This window comes from Acinonyx jubatus, chromosome A2 (genome assembly GCF_027475565.1).
Source record: "Acinonyx jubatus isolate Ajub_Pintada_27869175 chromosome A2, VMU_Ajub_asm_v1.0, whole genome shotgun sequence".
In the NCBI taxonomy this organism is placed as follows: domain Eukaryota; kingdom Metazoa; phylum Chordata; class Mammalia; order Carnivora; family Felidae; genus Acinonyx; species Acinonyx jubatus.
Window position 1 is genome coordinate 15470432 of NC_069383.1, and position 18083 is coordinate 15488514.

Here is an 18083-nt window from a genome sequence, read left to right on the forward strand (position 1 = left end):
CAATGGGCATGTGGACTACCAAACCTTGTTCCGAAGACAGAAACCAATTGTTCCTAACTAGCTGGTCTGAGGACAAAGTGCACAGTCTCCCTAGAGTGACATTCTAGGGCTAGACAGTCTTGAGTGTGATGTTGGGGTATCATTTCTCAGAGGTGGTTTGGATCCTTACCAAGCTTTTTTGAACAACGTTCTTTACTCCTTTACTTCCTCACCAAGATCACAATCAAAACTAGGCTCCTGCAGGAAGGATCTTGTCTTGTTCTGTGTGTTCTTAGTTTCTAGTACAGGACCTGATGTGAGGCAGTTCCTTAATAACATTTATTGGGCTGAGCTGAGGGTCACCATCACTAGGACACTGAATTTTTGTTGATGATTGTGATAACATTGCATGGAGCTATGCAATTTCAAGATCCTGTCGTATTCATGACTCCACTGAGGATTTCAAGGCTCATTTGGATGTAAATCCAACTAAAAGCAAGGAAACCTTAACTGTGGGAGGACTTTCTAAGTGTAGGAAGACCAGAGCTGAGGCATTTGGGAGATTGTGTATAAGAACATCAAGGTGTGTTTTGCCTGTAACTTACCTGTCTCATGCATGGAAGTATCTATTCCGAAGATGGTTCCAGCAACCTTCCCCAGCATTAATAATAATAATAATAATAATAATAATAATAATAATAATAATTCCCCAGCATTAATAATAATAATAACCAAAGGGAATACATTGGCATCTGTTGCTACTAATGTGTGGCTTCTGGTTTCCCCCCACTCTAGTTAAATGTGAATGTGAACAGCTTCCAAAGAAAATTTGTGAATGAAGTCAGAAGGTGTGAGTCGCTGGAGAGAATTCTCCGTAAGCCAGTTTTCTGTTTACTGTCTAAGTGTCACCTGGTTGGGAGGTAAATGGTTTGCAGAACTAGATTATAACAAACATGTACCTGTTTGTATACTTTTTGAGGTGATTCTAGAGACAGAGTGGGGAAATTAGGGTTGGGTTGCTGGTGCCATGGCAGTCCTGGGGGGGCGGGGGCGGGGGTGGCAGGGAACTCAGGTAGCTGGGCTGGCTGAAAGGTACCTGTCTGCTTGGGCCCACTTCTTAGGTGAGAAAACACAATCACCTTGGGCTCTCTCGTGGGGTTTCATCCCACAGGTTTTCTGGAAGATGAGATGCAAAATGAGATCACAGTTCAATTGCCAGAGAAAGCCCCACCAACCCCTCTCCCACGGGAAATGATTACCCTGGAGGTAGGTTCTTTTCTACTTTGCTAAAGACAGTCATGAAGCCTGTCTCCTGAGGAGCTCAAAAAAAACCACTCACGGATCTTTACCCAGTTGCAGAAGGTGTAGGGGCGGATTTATGTGACTGTCCACTTTTCAGTATTAATCCCCCAGGAAAATCCCACTGTAAAATTTTTATTTTCATTTTAAATGTTTATTTACTTTGAGAGAGAGAGTGGGTGTGTGCATGTGAGTTGGGGAGGGACAGAGGAGAGGGAGAGACAGAATGCCAAGCAGGCTGCATGCTGTCAGTGCAGAGCCCGAGATGGGGCTCAATCCTGCCAACCATGAGATCATGACCTGAGCTGAAACCAAGAGTTGGAAGCTTAACCCACTGAGCTACCCAGGCACCCACCCCCACTGTACAATTTTTAGAGTCACTTCAGATCATGGGGAGAGCTCTTTTTTTCTCCTACTGCAGCCCGAAGGGAGCTCACGCCACTTTGAGAAGTGGTTTCATTGATGGACATAAATTCTCTCTCTCTCTTTTTTAATGTTGTATCTATCTATCTATCTATCTATCTATTTGAGAGATATAATTTTTATTGAGTATTCCCTAGGTCCAAAATACTGCTCAAAACATATTGTATGTTTTACATGTAATTGTAATTGGTCAATGATTGTCCCTATTTACAGGTCAAATATTTGAATCAGACGTCAAGTAACATTTCTGTCATCATAGAGTTAATAAATGAAGGAGCCAGGAACTTATCCCATTGGTATTCAGAACCCATATACTTTTTGTGGGGGAGATACATTTATTTTGAAATAATTACAAATTTATAGAAAAATTGAAAGAATAGGCCAGGAAACTCCTGTTTATACTTGTCTCACATACCTTAACCGTTAATATTTTGCATATTTTTTCTCTTATTTTCTCTTTCACTCCCTTTCGCTCTTTCTTTCTTTTTCTCCTCCTTATACACACTACACACAGATAAATGTGCATACAAGTTTTTTCTAAACTATTTGAGAGTAAGCTGTAGATACATCCTTAACCCCTAAATACTTTAGAGTACTTTTCATGAGAACAAGGACATCCTTTTGCATAAACACACTACAGTGATCAAAATCAATACATTAACATTGAGACAATACTATTATATATCTCATTTACAGACCTTGTTCAAATGTGACCAACTGTCTCAACAATGTCATTTACAGAAAATTTGACAAATTTTATAATCTGTCTATTCTCCTCTCCAGTCTAGTATCATGCATTGTATTTAATTGTTATTGCACTTTATTCTTATCTCTCTGCCACAAGTCCTCAGTCTTACTGTCTTACTCAACCATAACAATTTTGAGAAGTCTTAACCATTTACTAGAGTGTCCCTCAACTTGGGTTTACCTGATTTTCTATGCTTATGATTAGATTCAACTTATGCATTTCTGCCGGGAATACCACACAGTGATACTACATCCTTCTCAGTGCATTATGTAAGTTGGCACATGATATCCATTTGTCCCAGAATTGGTGACATTAAATTTGATCTCTTGGTTAAGGTTGTATTCATCAGATTGCACTCATGTAAAGTTAATATTTTCCCATTGTTCACTTAAATATTTTGTGTGGGGATACTTGGAGGCTATGGAAATATTCTGTTCTATGATCCATTGATGATTCTTTTTTTTTTTTTTACTTTATATTTCTTTTTGTTTTAAATAATTTATTTATTTTTTAATTTACATCCAAGTTAGTTAACATGTAGTGCAATAATGATTTCAGGAGTAGATTCCTTAATGCCCCTTAACCCATTTGGCCCATCCCCCCTCCCACAATCCCTCCAGCAAGCCTCTGTTCTCTATATTTAAGAGTCTCTTATGTTTTGTTCCCCTCCCTGTTTTTATATTATTGTTGCTTCTCTTCCCTTAGGTTCATCTGTTTTGTATCTTAAAGTGTCATATGAGTGAAGTCATATGATATTTGTCTTTCTCTGACTGACTAATTTCACTTAGCATAATACCCTCTAGTTCCATCCAGGTAGTTGCAAATGTAATGTTTTATTTATTTTTGAGAGAGCGCAAGCAGGGGAGGAGGAGAAAGAGGGGGACAGAGGATCGGAAGTGGGCCCAGCTCTGAAAGCAGTGAACCTGATGTGGGGCTTGAACTCACCGACTGCAAGATCATGACCTGAGCCAAAGTCGGACGCTTAACTGACTGAGCCACCCAGGACACAAAGTTCTTAGAAGCAGTGAAATCTTGTCTATATGATGCTACTGAACAAGACTTTTGCTGGCACGATGGGATCTTCTTTTTCTTGTCTTGTCTTCCTTCGTTTCTTAACTATTGTCACTGTACTATACATTATAGCCTAAGGATTTATTTATCTTATAGCTGGAAGACCACCTTCACCCATTTCACACCCCGAAGCCCCCATAACCACCAGTCTGTTCTCTGTATCTATGAGTTCAACTTTTTGTTTTTTTTCTTTTCTTTTCTTTTGTTTCTTTCTTTTTTTTAAGATCCCCTATTTAAGTGAGATCATAAAGTATTTGTCTTTCTCTGCCTGATTTATCTTACTTAGTGTACCCTCAAGGTCCATCCATGCCATTGTTATGGCAGGATTTCCTTCTTATTATGGCTGAGTAATATTTCCCTGTGCACATATGCCCCATCTTTATACGTTCATCTGTTGATGAGCAGTTAGGTTGTCTTCACTCTTGTAAATGATGCTGCAATGAACACGGGACTGCAGGCATCTTTTCGAGACAGTGATTTTGTTTCCTTCGGATAAATACCCAGAAGTGAAATTGCCGGATCCAATGTGTTGGTAACTAATCATCTTTCTGGTGGGAAATGACTCATGCTTTGTATCTACTCTAGACTGAGGCCTCTCCTCGACTGGCTTCTGGGATCAGCTGTGCCTCAGCCAGCTGTTTTCTTTAGCCAAGGACATTATAACTGAGGGGACTACCCCTTTCTTTCCTTCTCTCCTTCCTTTTATAAAACTTTGAGTGCCCACCATGCACAAGGTAGCTTAGAGAGAAACAAAACATGGCCACGTCCATTAGGAGCTTCTAGAGCAGATGGTGGTGAAAGGAGGGAGGGGTGAGGCAGTGAGAAAGAACGTCAAAAGGTAGGCAGAGCCAGATCCTGGAAGGCCCTGTAGATCTTGATTAAAAAAATTGGATATTTTATGCTAAGAAAAGGAAGGGCCCATTAAAGGAGGCAGGAAGGTAGGGGAGCTTCACTGAGCTGAGCCTTATCTCTGGCTGGGTTTGTTTGTTTTCTTTAAAGATAATGTAAAATTCTTGAAATTTTTGAAGCCTTTAGTAGTATAAATAAAGATACTCTAACAGAGATATGAGACTGGCAACTCCCCTGGAAAATATTTTGGATCTGGCCATACTAAAACCTGGATATTTTGGAAGATATTGAGTTGGTTATACATTTCAGATAGTACTTAAAAAAAACAAAAATCATTGCCTCCAAAGGAGGTAGGCATTGGCCCACTGGTTGGTTTTGAAACTCTACACTTTCATACATTTATACTGGTAACCAGTTAGATTACAGTCCAATGTGTACCAACAGCCCTTCCTCAGTATTTTCCTCCTGGGTATTATTTGTTGTAAAGATGAAATTAGAATGGCATGAGCTTATACGTAGCAATATTTGTCTAACCATTGACCAAGGGAACAGACTGATTCAACGGTCTGGCAGTTGAGTGTTCCTCCAGCATTCCTATGAAGGGGAATCCTTCAAGATTGTGCAAGAGTACACAAGTGGCTTTGGGCCCTTGACTTGCAAATTTTCTAAAGAGGCTTTCATAACAATCCTGGAGGAAATACTAATTCAGAAAAAAAATCTACCCACAAATCCACCATCTCAGCAGAAACTGCCATAACTTCTCAGTTTTTAGGTTTTATCCTTATCAGCTATATTTTTATGTAACCCCATGTCCATTGTCTACATTATAATTTTCTACTTTTTGCATTTAACTATCACTTTGTAAACTATGTTTTAAATAATGGGCTGTTGTCCAAAATATTTTTAAAGGCAGAATTATTTTAAAAAAAGGTTTTTTTTTTTAATGTTTATTACTTATTGAGAGAGAGAGAGAGAGAGAGAGAGAGAGAGAGACAGAGTGTGAGTGGGGAGAGTTAGAGAGGAAGACACAGAATCTGAAGCAGGCTCCAGGCTCCGAGCTGTGAGCACAGAGCCTGATACGGGGCTTGAACTCATGAACCGTGAGATCATGCTCCGAGCCGAAGTTGGATGCCCAAGTGACTGAGCCACCCAGGTGCCCCAGCACTATTTTTTTTTTTTTAATATATGAAATTTATTGTCAAATTTGTTTCCATACAACACCCAGTGCTCATCCCAAAAGGTGCCCTCCTCAGTGCCCATCACCTACCCTTCCCTCCCTCCCCCCCATCAACCCTCAGTTTGTTCTCAGTTTTTAAGAGTCTCTTATGCTTTGGCTCTCTCCCACTCTAACCTCATTTTTTTTTCCTTCCCCTCCCCCATGGGTTTCTGTTAAGTTTCTTAGGATCCACATAAGAGTGAAAACATATGGTATCTGTCTTTCTCTGTATGGCTTATTTCACTTAGCATCACACTCTCCAGTTCCATCCACGTCGCTACAAAGGGCTGTATTTCATTCTTTCTCATTGCCACGTAGTATTCCATTGTGTATATAAACCACAATTTCTTTATCCATTCATCCGTTGATGGACATTTAGGCTCTTTCCATAATTTGGCTATGGTTGAGAGTGCTGCTATAAACATTGGGGTACAAGTGCCCCTATGCATCAATACTCCTGTATCCCTTGGGTAAATTCCTAGCAGGCCCCAGCACTATTTTTAATAGAATCATTGAGCATATAGAGCAAATGGTTAAGAAGCAGTTAAGAAAAAACTTCGTTTTCTCCCCCAACTTTCTGCCACTATAGTTAGTGTTCAAAATTTAGGGTAGTGATTATCACTGGGTGATGTGCATGTGGGGCCCATGGTGGAGTTCTCTCTGCAATGTGTATGAAATTTTCCATCATAAAAAATACTAAAAATTCAATTTTTTTCTGATATTAATATGCTTTTTTTGGGAGGGAGGAGAACTAACATTTGCAGAAATATTTTTGTTTTATTGTTTATTTTCTAATCTCTTTGGTAAAAGTGTCTCTTAGGTAGATTAAAAAAATATCTAGCCTGATCGTCTCCATCTTTTAACAGGTGACCTTAATCCACTTTCATCTATTATGGTTGCTGATTCACTGACCATTGTTTTTGTTAAATGTTGAATTGATACAGTAGAATTTTTAGAAACTGTGTGTAAGGTATAAAGAATAATGATACAGTAAACACTGAGTGCCATCACTCCGAATGAGATAAAGGTGACCACAGTGATGGTGGTAAAGCCCTCTGTGTGCCCTCCCCTCCCCCCTCTCCCTTCCCCTCTCCTCCCCACTCCCCTCTGCACTCCTCCCCCCTTGAAGACAATCACTGTCCTGAATTTTGTATTTTTCTTTTCTTTGTTTCTGTAGAGTTTTATCGCATATTTAGTCTTCTAAATAGCATATGATTTAGCTTTGCACATTTTAGTTTTATGTAAATGAAATCATGTTTATTCTTTTGCAACTTTCTGTTTTCTTACATCGTTTTATTTTTAAGACACCATATTGTTTCATGTTTCTGAAATTAATTCATTTTCACTGCTGGGTAGTGTTTCTTGTATTGAATGTACCACACTTCATCCATTCTATTGTTGTTGGACATTTGAATAAGTGAGAAATGAGCTTTCATATGTGTGTGTGTCTGTGTGTGTGTGTCTGTGTGTATTTTTTTTTTTTTTTTTTTTTTAGAGAGTCAGGGAGAGGGGCAGAGGGGGAGAGAGAGAGAGAGAGAGAGAGAGAGACAGAGAATCTTAAGCAGGCTCCATGGTCAGTGCAGAGCCTGATGTGGAGCTTGATCCTACCACTCTGGGATCATGACCTGGGCTAAAATCAAGTTGGCCCCTTAACCAGCTGAGTCAACCAGGCACCCTGAGCTTTCAAATTTTTTAATTATTTGCCAAATCTCAGTAGTGCATTCACAAATTGTGCCCAACAGAGAGATCCTCACCTATTACATTTTGAACTTCAATACCTATATTTTACATTTCCAAGATTTCTTGTTTTTAAAGTTTATTTATTTTGAGAGAGAGAGAGAGTGAGCACAAGCTGGGGAGGGGCAGAGAGAGTGGGAGAGAGAGAATCTCTCCCCCACTGACAGTGCGGACCTGTCAGAACAGGAGCCCGACTCAGGGCTTGAACCCATGAACTGTGAAATCATGACCTGAACCGAACTCAAGAGTTGGATATTTAACTGACTCAACCACCCAGGCGCCCCACATGTCCAATGGTTCCCCTTTTATATTTACCTGTTTTTTCATTTTAGGACATGTTTATTTAATAATTTAGTGGTGTGTGTGTGTGTGTGTGTGTGTAGGGGTGTGTGTGTGTGTGTGTGTGTGTGTGTGTGTGTGTACGTGGTGCTCTTTGAACATTCTAAAAAAAAAAACCTTAAACTCTTTTTCAGACTATTCCATAAAAATAATTGCACTCAGTGTGAGTTTGTGTTCTGACTGTTGATTTTGTTGGTGATTTTTCTTATCGTAAGATTTCTTCTTGAGACTTACTCATTTTGTATGCTCATTTTGGAAGAAAGATTGTTTCTTATTTTTTGATTTTGTCTTCTTGCCTATCTTGCCGTTTCTCTATGTAGCCTTTTTCTCTTGCTCGTACCTGGTTCTCCAGACTCCAACCCAGAACTAGTGATTTCTCTTTTTGTATTTTATCAGTACAGTGTATTTGAGGTGGAAGGAATTCTCAACATGTAAATTCACTTTAGCTTCCCTTTTAAGTGTTTGAAATGGGGGAGAGACACGTACTTTGCTGAAATGCCTTGCCTTCCTCAGGAAGCTAATTTCCATCCCCCCAAAGTGTTTTCTAATCCTCCCCATTTGGTGAAAACGGATCTAGCTTGTAGCTCTGTGGTCATACTGTGTTGCACTGAATGGGCCACTCAACTCCAGGCTACCTTATGATGCACTGAATTCTTTTTGATATTTAGTTATTTGTAGTGGTAAAGGTAGGGCAAATGTCATAGGACTTTCTGCCTGCTTTACCTTCTTTTTCCATTCTGCATAGACTCTTCTAGAAAAACTGGAAGGAGAATTACAGGAAGCCAACCAGAACCAGCAGGCTTTAAAGAAAAGCTTCCTAGAACTGACCGAACTCAAACATCTCCTGAAGAAAACCCAGGACTTCTTCGAGGTTGTTATCTGGGGATTATTTATTAAAGGGACCTTTCCCCCCAGGGCCTCAAGTTTCCATTTTGAAAACTGACTGGTTTTGGAATATGCATAAATCACTGTGTTTCTGTCCCATGGCTAGGTCATTAGTGAGGGGGAGGGTATTCTGGGTGAAACATGTTGCCATTGTGAACTAAAGGCAGAAATGTTATGGCGCTCATTAAAAAGTACGCGCCCTAAACACCAAGACAAAGTCAGAACAAAGCATGAGATTGGACAGGTTTGGGCTTTAGGTAGTAAAAGACTGGGGAAGGTTTTGATCTGGCAAGGAGCACTCTACTTTTTGAATTCTACTAACTCTTTGTGGAAAATTAAAGTTTCATGAAACATGGACAAACCCTTGAGACGCAGGGAGATTTTAAGGTAGTCCAAATGCATGTAAAAGAAAATAAATGGTTCTTTGACTTTCAGACCGAAACCAGCCTAGCTGATGATTTCTTTACGGAGGATACCTCTGGCCTCCTGGAATTGAGAGCCACGCCTGCATATGTGACTGGAAAGCTGGGGTTAGTGTCTCTCTGCTCTGAAAGTTACATGTAGATGGGTTTCTGGTCCACAGCTCAGTGCCTGGTTGGTGTTGGATTTCCCCAAGTGTTTGAGTGAGTGAGTGAATGAATGAATGAATGAATGAATGAACTAGCCCCTGGAATGATGACTATTTCAATAAATATAAGGCCTCCACACAGTAATAAACCCCAGAGTAACCTTTTCAGATTGGTGGAGTGATAACTTCGTGTTAGTGGTGAAACTAACATGCTGGAGCCTGAAGAGTACAATGTTTGTGTTGTCCCCACACGCAAGGGCAAGACTATGGCAAGAATTGTTTAGATGGGTTTCGCTTCCTTATCTTCGGAATACTGCTTTGATAATAAAATAGATTTGGAGTTTGCCATTTGAAGTGCAATTAGAAATGAGGTAATTATGTGAGCAGCTCATCCATAAGGGGCAGTAATGTGATATGATGATACCCACCAAAATGTGTGGTGATTCAAAATGGAGGGATTTCATTCAGTGTCCAAGTCAAATTGATGAATCCGTATAGAAAATATTTGATCAGAAGGTAATATGGGATCAGCGTAGGTTTAAACTAATAGATCGCCGAAAGTAACCATTTTGAAATGAGTATAAAGTTTCTGTCAGAAATTATCTAGACACCTGGATGGTTTTAAAAGTAGAGATGAATGGAAATTAGTATGTATGTTACACTTCTATTTTTTATTTTATTTTATTTTTTAAAAATTTTTTTTAATTTTTTTTTTTTAATGTTTATTTATTTTTGAGACAGAGAGACAGAGCATGAACGGGGGAGGGTCAGAGAGAAAGGGAGACACAGAACCGGAAGCAGGCTCCAGGCTCCGAGCCATGAGCCCAGAGCCCGACGCGGGGCTCGAACTCACAGACCGCGAGATCGTGACCTGAGCTGAAGTCGGACGCTTAACCGACTGAGCCACCCAGGCGCCCCAACACTTCTATTTTTTAAATTAAAGTTTATTTATTTAGAGAGAGAGAGGAGAGAGAGAACGAGTAGGGGAGGGGGGCAGAGAGAGAGAGGGAGAGGGGGAGAGAGAGAGAGAAAGAGCGCATGAGCGAGCGCATCCTAAGCAAGCACCACATTCAGCACGGAGCTTGATCTGGGGCTCTGTCTCACCACCGGAGGGGCAGGACCTGAGCAGAAATCAAGAGTCAGAGGCTTAACTCACTGAGCCACGCAGGCGCCCTGTATATTTCATTCTTAGTACATTATTTGTAAAAATACCCAGAGCCCATTGTGGAGCAGTTGGGATAGTTCCTTTCTTTAGTTCTGATGCCATAACAAATGGTCTACTGTATTTCTAATCGCAAATAAGTGAATACGTAGTATCGGGGTGAGTAGGGAAACCTCAACACATGAGAGGAAACACGACTTGGTGGGGTTGGGGCTCTGATGCAGGGTGGCCTCCCTACGCCTGCCACCAAGGGCTGAGTCGTTGCCTCCTGCTCAGGGCGAAGTGGGCCTCTGTCTCCTGGTGGCATAACCTCACGTCCTACGGGGCCGTCTCCCTACCTCCTGCTCTCCGTGCTTCAGCAGTGCCTCTGTCTGCTCAGGTTCACGGCCGGTGTGATCAACAGGGAGAGGATGGCTTCCTTTGAGAGGCTGCTGTGGAGAGTCTGCCGAGGGAACATCTACCTGAAGTTCAGTGAGATGGATGTGACTCTGGAGGATCCCGTCACGGTGGGTGTCCCGGGCTACAGAGAACTCTCTCCTCGGCTTCCTGGGGCCTTGGGCCTGCGCGGTGGGGGTGGGGCTTCTCTGAAACAGTGAGTCTGTAGTTCTTTGAAGCTAATATCTGCTTCCTTTCTTTTCTGTGCCCCCCCCCCTTTTTTCCTCGTTTCTTTTATTTTTAAAAATTTAAATCCAAGTTAGTTAACATATAGTGTAGTAATGGTTTCAGGAGTAGAATTTAACGATTGATCACTTACATGTTAACACCCAGTGCTCATCCCAACAAGTGCCCTCCTTAGTGTCCATCACCCATTTAGCCCATCCCCTGCCCAAGTCCCCTCCGGCTACCCTCAGTTTGTTCTCTGTATTTCACAGTCTCTTCTGGTTTGCTCCCCTCTCTGTTTTTATATTACTTTCCCTTCCTTTTCCCTATGTTCATCTGTTTTGTTTCTTAAATTCCACATATGAGTGAAATCATATATTTGTCTTTCTCTGACTTATTTTGCTTAGCATAATACATTTACTTCCATTCACATTGTTGCGAATGGCAAGATTCCATTCTTTTGATCACCGAGTAATATTCTATTGTATATATATTCATGGTATATTTTATTAAAAACTTTTTTTAATTAATTGATTATTTTTTACATTTATTCATTTTTGAGAGACAGAGACAGAGCACGAGCAGGGGAGGGGCAGAGAGAGAGAGAGAGAGAGAGACACAGAATCCCAAGCAGGCTCCAGGCTCCGAGCTGTCAGCACAGAGCCTGACACGGGGCTTGAACTCACAAACTGTGAGATCATGACCTGAGCTAAAGTCAGATGCTTAACCAGCTGAGGCACCTCTATTTTTAAAAATTTTTAATGTATATTTATTTTTTTTAACATATCTTTCTTTTTTATATTTATTTTTTAGTTTACATCCAAGTTAGTTAGCATATAGTGCAACAATGATTTCAGGAGTAGATTCCTTAATGCCCCTTAACCCATTTAGTGCATCCTCCCTCCCACAACCCCTCCAGCAACCCTCTGTTTGTTCTCTAAGTTTAAGAGTCTCTTGTGTTTTGTTCCCCTCCCTGTTTTTATATTATTTTTGCTTCTCTTCCCTTATGTTCATCTGTTTTGTCCCATGAAGCCCTCATATGAGTGAAGTCATATGATATTTGTCTTTCTCTGACTGACTACTTTCACTTAGCATAATACCCTCCAGTTCCATCCTTGTGGTTGCAAATGGCAAGATTTCATTCTTTTTGATTGCCAAGTAATACTCCATTGTATATGTATACACCACATCTTCTTTATCCATCCATCTGTTGATGGACATTTGGGCTCTTTCCATACTTTGGCTATTGTTGATAGTGCTTCTATAAACATGGGGGTGCATGTGTCCCTTCAAAACAGCACACCTGTATCCCTTGGATAAATACCTAGCAGTGCAATTACTGGGTCATAGGGTAGTTCTATTTTAAATTTTTTGAGGAACCTCCATTCTGTTTTCCAGAGTGGCTGCACCAGCTTGCATTCCCACCAACAATGCAAAAGAGATCCTCTTTCTCCGCGTCCTCGCCAACATCTGTCGTTGCCTGAGTTGTTAATGTTAGCCATTCTGACAGGTGTGAGGTGATATCTCATTGTGGCTTTGATTTGTATCTCCCTGATGATGAGTGATGTTGAGCATTTTTTCATGTGTTGGTTGGCCATCTGGATGTCATCTTTGGAGAAGTGTCTATTCATGTCTTTTGTCCATTTCTTCACTGGATTATTTGTTTTTTAGGTGTTGAGTTTGATAAATTCTTTATAGATTTTGGATACTAACCCTTCATCTGATATGTTGTTTGCAAATATCTTCTCCTAGTCTGTTGGTTGCCTTTTAGTTTTGCTGATTGTTTCCTTCACTGTGCAGAAGCTTTTTATTCTGATGAGGCCCCAATAGTTCATTTCTGCTTTTGTTTTCCTTGCCTCTGGAGGCCTGTTGAGTAAGAAGTTGCTGCAGCCAAGGTCAAAGAGGTTGTTGCCTGCTTCCTCCTCTAGGATTTTGATGGCTTCCTGTCTTACATTGAGGTCTTTCATCCATTTTGAGTTTATTTTTGTGTCTGGTGTAAGAAAGTGGTCCAGGTTCATTCTTCTGCATGTTGCTGTCCAGTTTTCCCAGCACCACTTGCTGAAGAGATTGTCTTTATCCCATTGGATATTCTTTCCTGCTTTGTCAAAGATTGGTTGGCCATACGTTTGTGGGTCCATTTCTGGGTTCTCTATTCTTTTCCATTGGTCTGAGTGTCTGTTTTTGTGCCAGTATCTGCCCCCTTTTCTAAAAAAAAAAACCTACAAAAGTTCAGTTCAAGGTCTGATTGTTGGTAACACCTCCAAGACACAGCTCTACCAGTTCCTGGAAGTTTAGCTAAGAACTGAGTTCAGTCAATGCAATCCAAGCTTCAGTGTGCACAGGCACATGAGTGACCCTGGTACCTAGTTAAATGCAGATTCTGATACAGTGGGGTGGGGGTGGGGCCTCAGATTCTGCCCTGTTTTTTTTTTTTTTTAGAGGGTTTATTTTATTTTATTTTTAAAGTTTATTTATTTATTTTGAGGGCGAGGTGCAAGCAGAGGAGGGGCAGAGAGAGAGAAGGAGGGAGAGAATCCGAAGCAGGCTCCGCACTGTCACTGAGGAGCCATGAATTGTGAGATCATGACCTGAGCCAAGATCAAGAGGTCAGATGCTTAACTGACTGAGCCACCCAGGTGCCCCCAGATTCTGCATTTTTAACAAGCATACTGATATTGGTAGTCAGTGGACAGGATGCTTCAAACAAGGATGTTGAGAGGGCTCTTTGCTGAGTGCCACGCACTTCCTGCTATTAATTCTGTAGGGTTTACTTCCTCTGCCCTTCCAGTTAGTATTTAAATTCCCTTACTTAAAAAAAAATTGTTTTAATGTTTATTTTTGAGAGAGAGAGAGAGAGACAGAGCATGGTTAAGAGAGGGACAGAGAGAGGGAGACACGGAACTTGAACCAGGCTCCAGGCTCTGAGCTGTCAGTGTAGAGCCAGACATGGAGCTGGAACTCATAGACTGTGAGAGCATGACCTGAGTTGAAGTCCGGTACTTAACCAACTGAGCCACCCAGGCGCCCCTAAGTCACCTTACTTTTTAATTCCAAGTTGGGCTTATTTCTGAGTGTCATCATCTTTTCCAGGATAGAGGGGAAAAAAAATTAACTTAGGTTTTATTTCATGGAAAACAATTTCATAGTTAAATGAAATTTAAAATAGGAAGAAAGCTTACTTTTCTCTAGTGCTATTTTTCTCTTGTTCATAAGCCATAGGCAGGTTGTAGTAATAAACATGGAAACATTTTTTTGGCCTTCTCTTGATCTGAGCTAATACAAAATTCCTCTATATCACTATGTGTCCCTTATAGATATTATTTCAAAAATTGACTTTAAATCATCACTTTGACAACTGACTATCAAAACATGACTATTACATGTTTTGGCATGTAATAGTCATGGTGGTAGAGACAGTATTTATAAAGTCAGCATCTGGAAAAGGATGACCTTAGCCTGTTAACATTGAAGGTCACTGAGCAGATCAGATGAGATCAGAGCAGATTCCTGGTTCTGATGGATTGAGGGACAAGTGGAATTGAAGGATTCAGAAAAGGACCAGTGTTTCTTGGACAAAGGAACCTTTGGAAATAATGTAAACCAAGCAGCTCCCCAAATCTTAAATACCCCTCACCTGCTGCCAAAGAGACGATTCAATTTATCTTCTTTTTAATTGATGCCTAGGATTTCCAGTGAGGTGATGTGACATTAACTATCTATTTATGGACTTTATTTCCTGTGTTTCTCCAGAATATAGACACTATGATGAACATCTTCGTGCATGTGGATTATTTTCTTTTGAATTATTTCCATGATATAAATTCAAGGAAATAGGATTGCTGGTTTAAAGGGTATGGGCATTTTCATGACACTTGATGGGTCCTGACAAATGACTTTTCAGTGGGGCCATACCTGATTCCAGTGCTCTGAATGGTGTGTGGTTATAACTTTTCCAACAATGGATTTCATAACTTTACTTTTACCCCCATCCACCCCGAACTAAATAAGAGCAAAATAGCTCATTTCTTTGCTTGAACATTTTCATATATATTTGTGAAATATATATTTTCTCTTTGTTGTGAACTGTCAAACTTGAACTTTCGATTTGCATTTTAATCAGTGTTCTTATGGGCATACAGTGAGTCAAAAATTAGGCATGGCTTTATCTTTGTTAAACATCGAACACCCACTCACCCCTGAAATATAGAAGTTGTATATGAGTTGGGGCACCTAGGTGGCTCAGTTGGTTAAGCATTCGACTTTGGCCTAGGTCATGATCTCGCCGTTCCCGAGTTTGAGCCCCGTGGTGGGTTCTGTGCTGACCGCTTGGAGCCTGGAGCCTGTTTCAGATTCTGTGTCTCCCTTCCCCCACTCATGCCCTGTCTCTGTCTCTCTCTCAAAAATAAATAAACATTAAAAGTTGTGTGTGAGTTAACTTTAGCGAGCTAGGTCAGCTATTTTCATTTTAAGCTTTATAATATCCTGATTCCTGTCTTCTGCATGGTTTCTTGTTTATCAACCCGTCTCTTAAGTGTAGGGTTAGAGCTGAAAACAGACCCAGCTGTAGTCCAGCTAGTGTAGCCAGTTGTTGGTTGTTGTTTTAAGGCTGCCTTGACCTGTTTCAGGGGCCTTGCCCTCAATCATAAGGAATAACGAATTAGATTAACTGGGAGAGGGTGAAGTTTTCTTTCTTTCTTTCTTTCTTTCTTTCTTTCTTTCTTTCTTTCTTTCTTTCTTTCTTTCATTTGGATGCTTAGCCAACTGAACCGCCCAGGTGCCCCAAATTTATAATTTTTTTAAAATATGAAAACAAGATTTTACATTTCTGTTACATTATAACCACAAAGAAAACATTATATATATATAAATATAATTTTTGATTTTCCAGAAAGAAGAAATTAAGAAGAATATTTTCATCATATTTTATCAAGGAGAGCAACTCAGACAGAAAATCAAGAAGATCTGTGATGGGTAAGAGACTGTTCATGGCTCTTTCATCAGGGATTGGGTCATGATTAGGTGAAGAGGGATGGGAGACAGAGTACTCTTGACTGGGCCTTCTTTGAGATCCCTTAGGATTTTAGAACAACTTTCTGACGTTTGACCAGATAATGTTAAACATGAGACTGATTTTTATGGGGCACCTGGGTAGCTCAGTCAGTTAAGCATCTGACTTTAGCTCAGGTCATGATCTTGTAGTGAGTTCGAGCCCTGAGTTGGTCTCTGTGCTGACAGCTCAGAGCCTGAAGCCTGCTTTGGATTCTGGTCTCCCTTTCTATCTGCTGCTCCTCCACTCACATTCTCTCTATCTCTCTCAAAAAAAAAAAAATAAACAAATTAAAAAAAAATTTTTTAATGTTTATTTATTTTTGAGACAGAGACAGAGCATGAAGGGGAGGGTCAGAGAGACAGGGAGACACAGAATCTGAAGCAGGCTCCAGGCTGAGCTGTCGGCACAGAGCCCGACGTGGGGCTCGATCTCACAGACTGTGAGATCATGACCTGAGCCGGAAGTTGGAAGCTCAACTGACTGAGCCACCCGGGCGCCCCTAAATTTTTTAAAATGCAAATAATTTTTAAGAGCTGTGGGACTAGGAGCAGAGAGGACTTGAATCAGCAAAACTCAAGGTAACTAAAAGTAGACATTGTAATCAAATAAGTGTATTCCCTCTCACACCCTTTATCAGCCACTAATGAGTAGGCAAACTGCATGCTGAATTGTTTCTGATTTTACAGAATCGTTTTATTCCAGCAGAAATTATTCAGTAGGGAAGGACGTTATTGCATTAATATATTCTGGGGACAAGAAGAGACAAGTCACGCTGTAGTCTTATTTACATAACAGCCCACAGTTTCTTTGGTTTGAACGAAGCTCATTCATATAATAGAACCATAGCTTTAATTCAAATAGTGCGAGCGATGCGTTGGGAACCCTTAGAACTGGGATTCGCTTTCCGAGTGCCAAAGAGACAGTTATTCTAGAAAAGGATGGCCATCCAACCGAAGCCAGTGATGGCTAGCAGAAGAGGACATGCGGAATGCTTTTCCGCAGTAAGCCCCCGCCTTGTGACCTTTGGAATGTATGAAACACAGGTTTCGAGCCATCATATATCCCTGCCCGGAGCCTGCAGCGGAGCGCAGAGAGATGCTGGCCGGCATCAATGTGAAGCTGGAAGATTTAATCACCGTGAGTGAGGCGTTGAGGCGCGTAACCTACCTCCCCCACTTCCAGAGAAGTCCTGTGTCCCAGGGCCCTCGCTTCCAGCCTGGCTGGAATGGTAGCTGTGCTCTCCCAGCTACCACTGCAGGAGATTTCGTAATCAGAAAGCAGTGTTCACGGGGGTGCAGGGGGTGATTGGGGATGTCAGTCCTGCTCTTCCTGGGCTGAGAACTGACCGCAGCCCCAGTCGGCTTTTGGGTGGCCAACCCAGTCTGATATTATCACCGAGGCCACATCTATGGTACAGCTAACTAGCCAATTCAGTTGACCAACCAGTCTGACGTTTTCTTTTTCCATGGACTCACACACTTCTTTGAGCTGACCAATTACTTCTGTAAAAACAGTGAGTGAGTCCTGTTTCACCGAGGGCACATACCTCAAATTCAGATCCTTTTGTAAAGTTAGTCGTCCCCCAGGGTGACACTCAGCACTTCTGTGATTAGAACACTTGCTTCAGTAGACTTTCAAAGTAGTCTCTGAATGCTGCTGGGCCTACATCAGGTTGTTTATTGTAGATGAATGCGTTCCACCGGAACTTTCTGTGGACATGTTGTCTGACTTGCAATGCCGTGGCCATGAGCTCCACGTAACCACTGAGCACTTGACACGTGGCTAGGGCAGCTGAGGAACTGAATGTTTTTTTCACTTTTTTAAAATTTGTTTTTTAAATTTTTTAACATTTATTCATTTTTTTTCTTTTTTAAAATTTTCTTTTTTCTTTTTTTAAAATTTACATCCAAATTAGTTAGCATACAGTGCAACAATGATTTCAGGAGTAGATTCCTTAATGCCCCTTCCCCATTTAGCCCATCCCCCCTCCCCCCACCCCTCCAGCAACCCTCAGTTTGTTCTCCATATTTATGAATCTCTTCTGTTTTGTCCCCCTCCCTGTTTTTATATTATTTTTGTTTCCCTTCCCTTATGTTCATCTCTTTTGTCTCTTAAAGTCCTGTGAGTGAAGGCATAGGATTTTTGTCTTTCTCTGAC

The 18083-nt window shown here is 40.9% G+C and overlaps 1 protein-coding gene across 7 annotated transcripts in view; it reads left to right on the forward strand.

Moving 5' to 3' along the window:
* The window catches only part of ATP6V0A4 (ATPase H+ transporting V0 subunit a4), a 95048-nt gene that overhangs the window by 26315 nt on the left and 50650 nt on the right, over positions 1–18083 (forward strand). For all 7 annotated transcript variants that reach the window (XM_053218027.1, XM_015067045.3, XM_053218028.1 and 4 more), the window contains 7 exons: positions 775–853; positions 1151–1245; positions 8407–8532; positions 8982–9076; positions 10656–10782; positions 15765–15847; positions 16970–17063. In XM_053218027.1, the coding sequence (XP_053074002.1) occupies positions 775–853; positions 1151–1245; positions 8407–8532; positions 8982–9076; positions 10656–10782; positions 15765–15847; positions 16970–17063 (699 nt within the window). The remainder of the gene's footprint in view (positions 1–774; positions 854–1150; positions 1246–8406; positions 8533–8981; positions 9077–10655; positions 10783–15764; positions 15848–16969; positions 17064–18083) is intronic.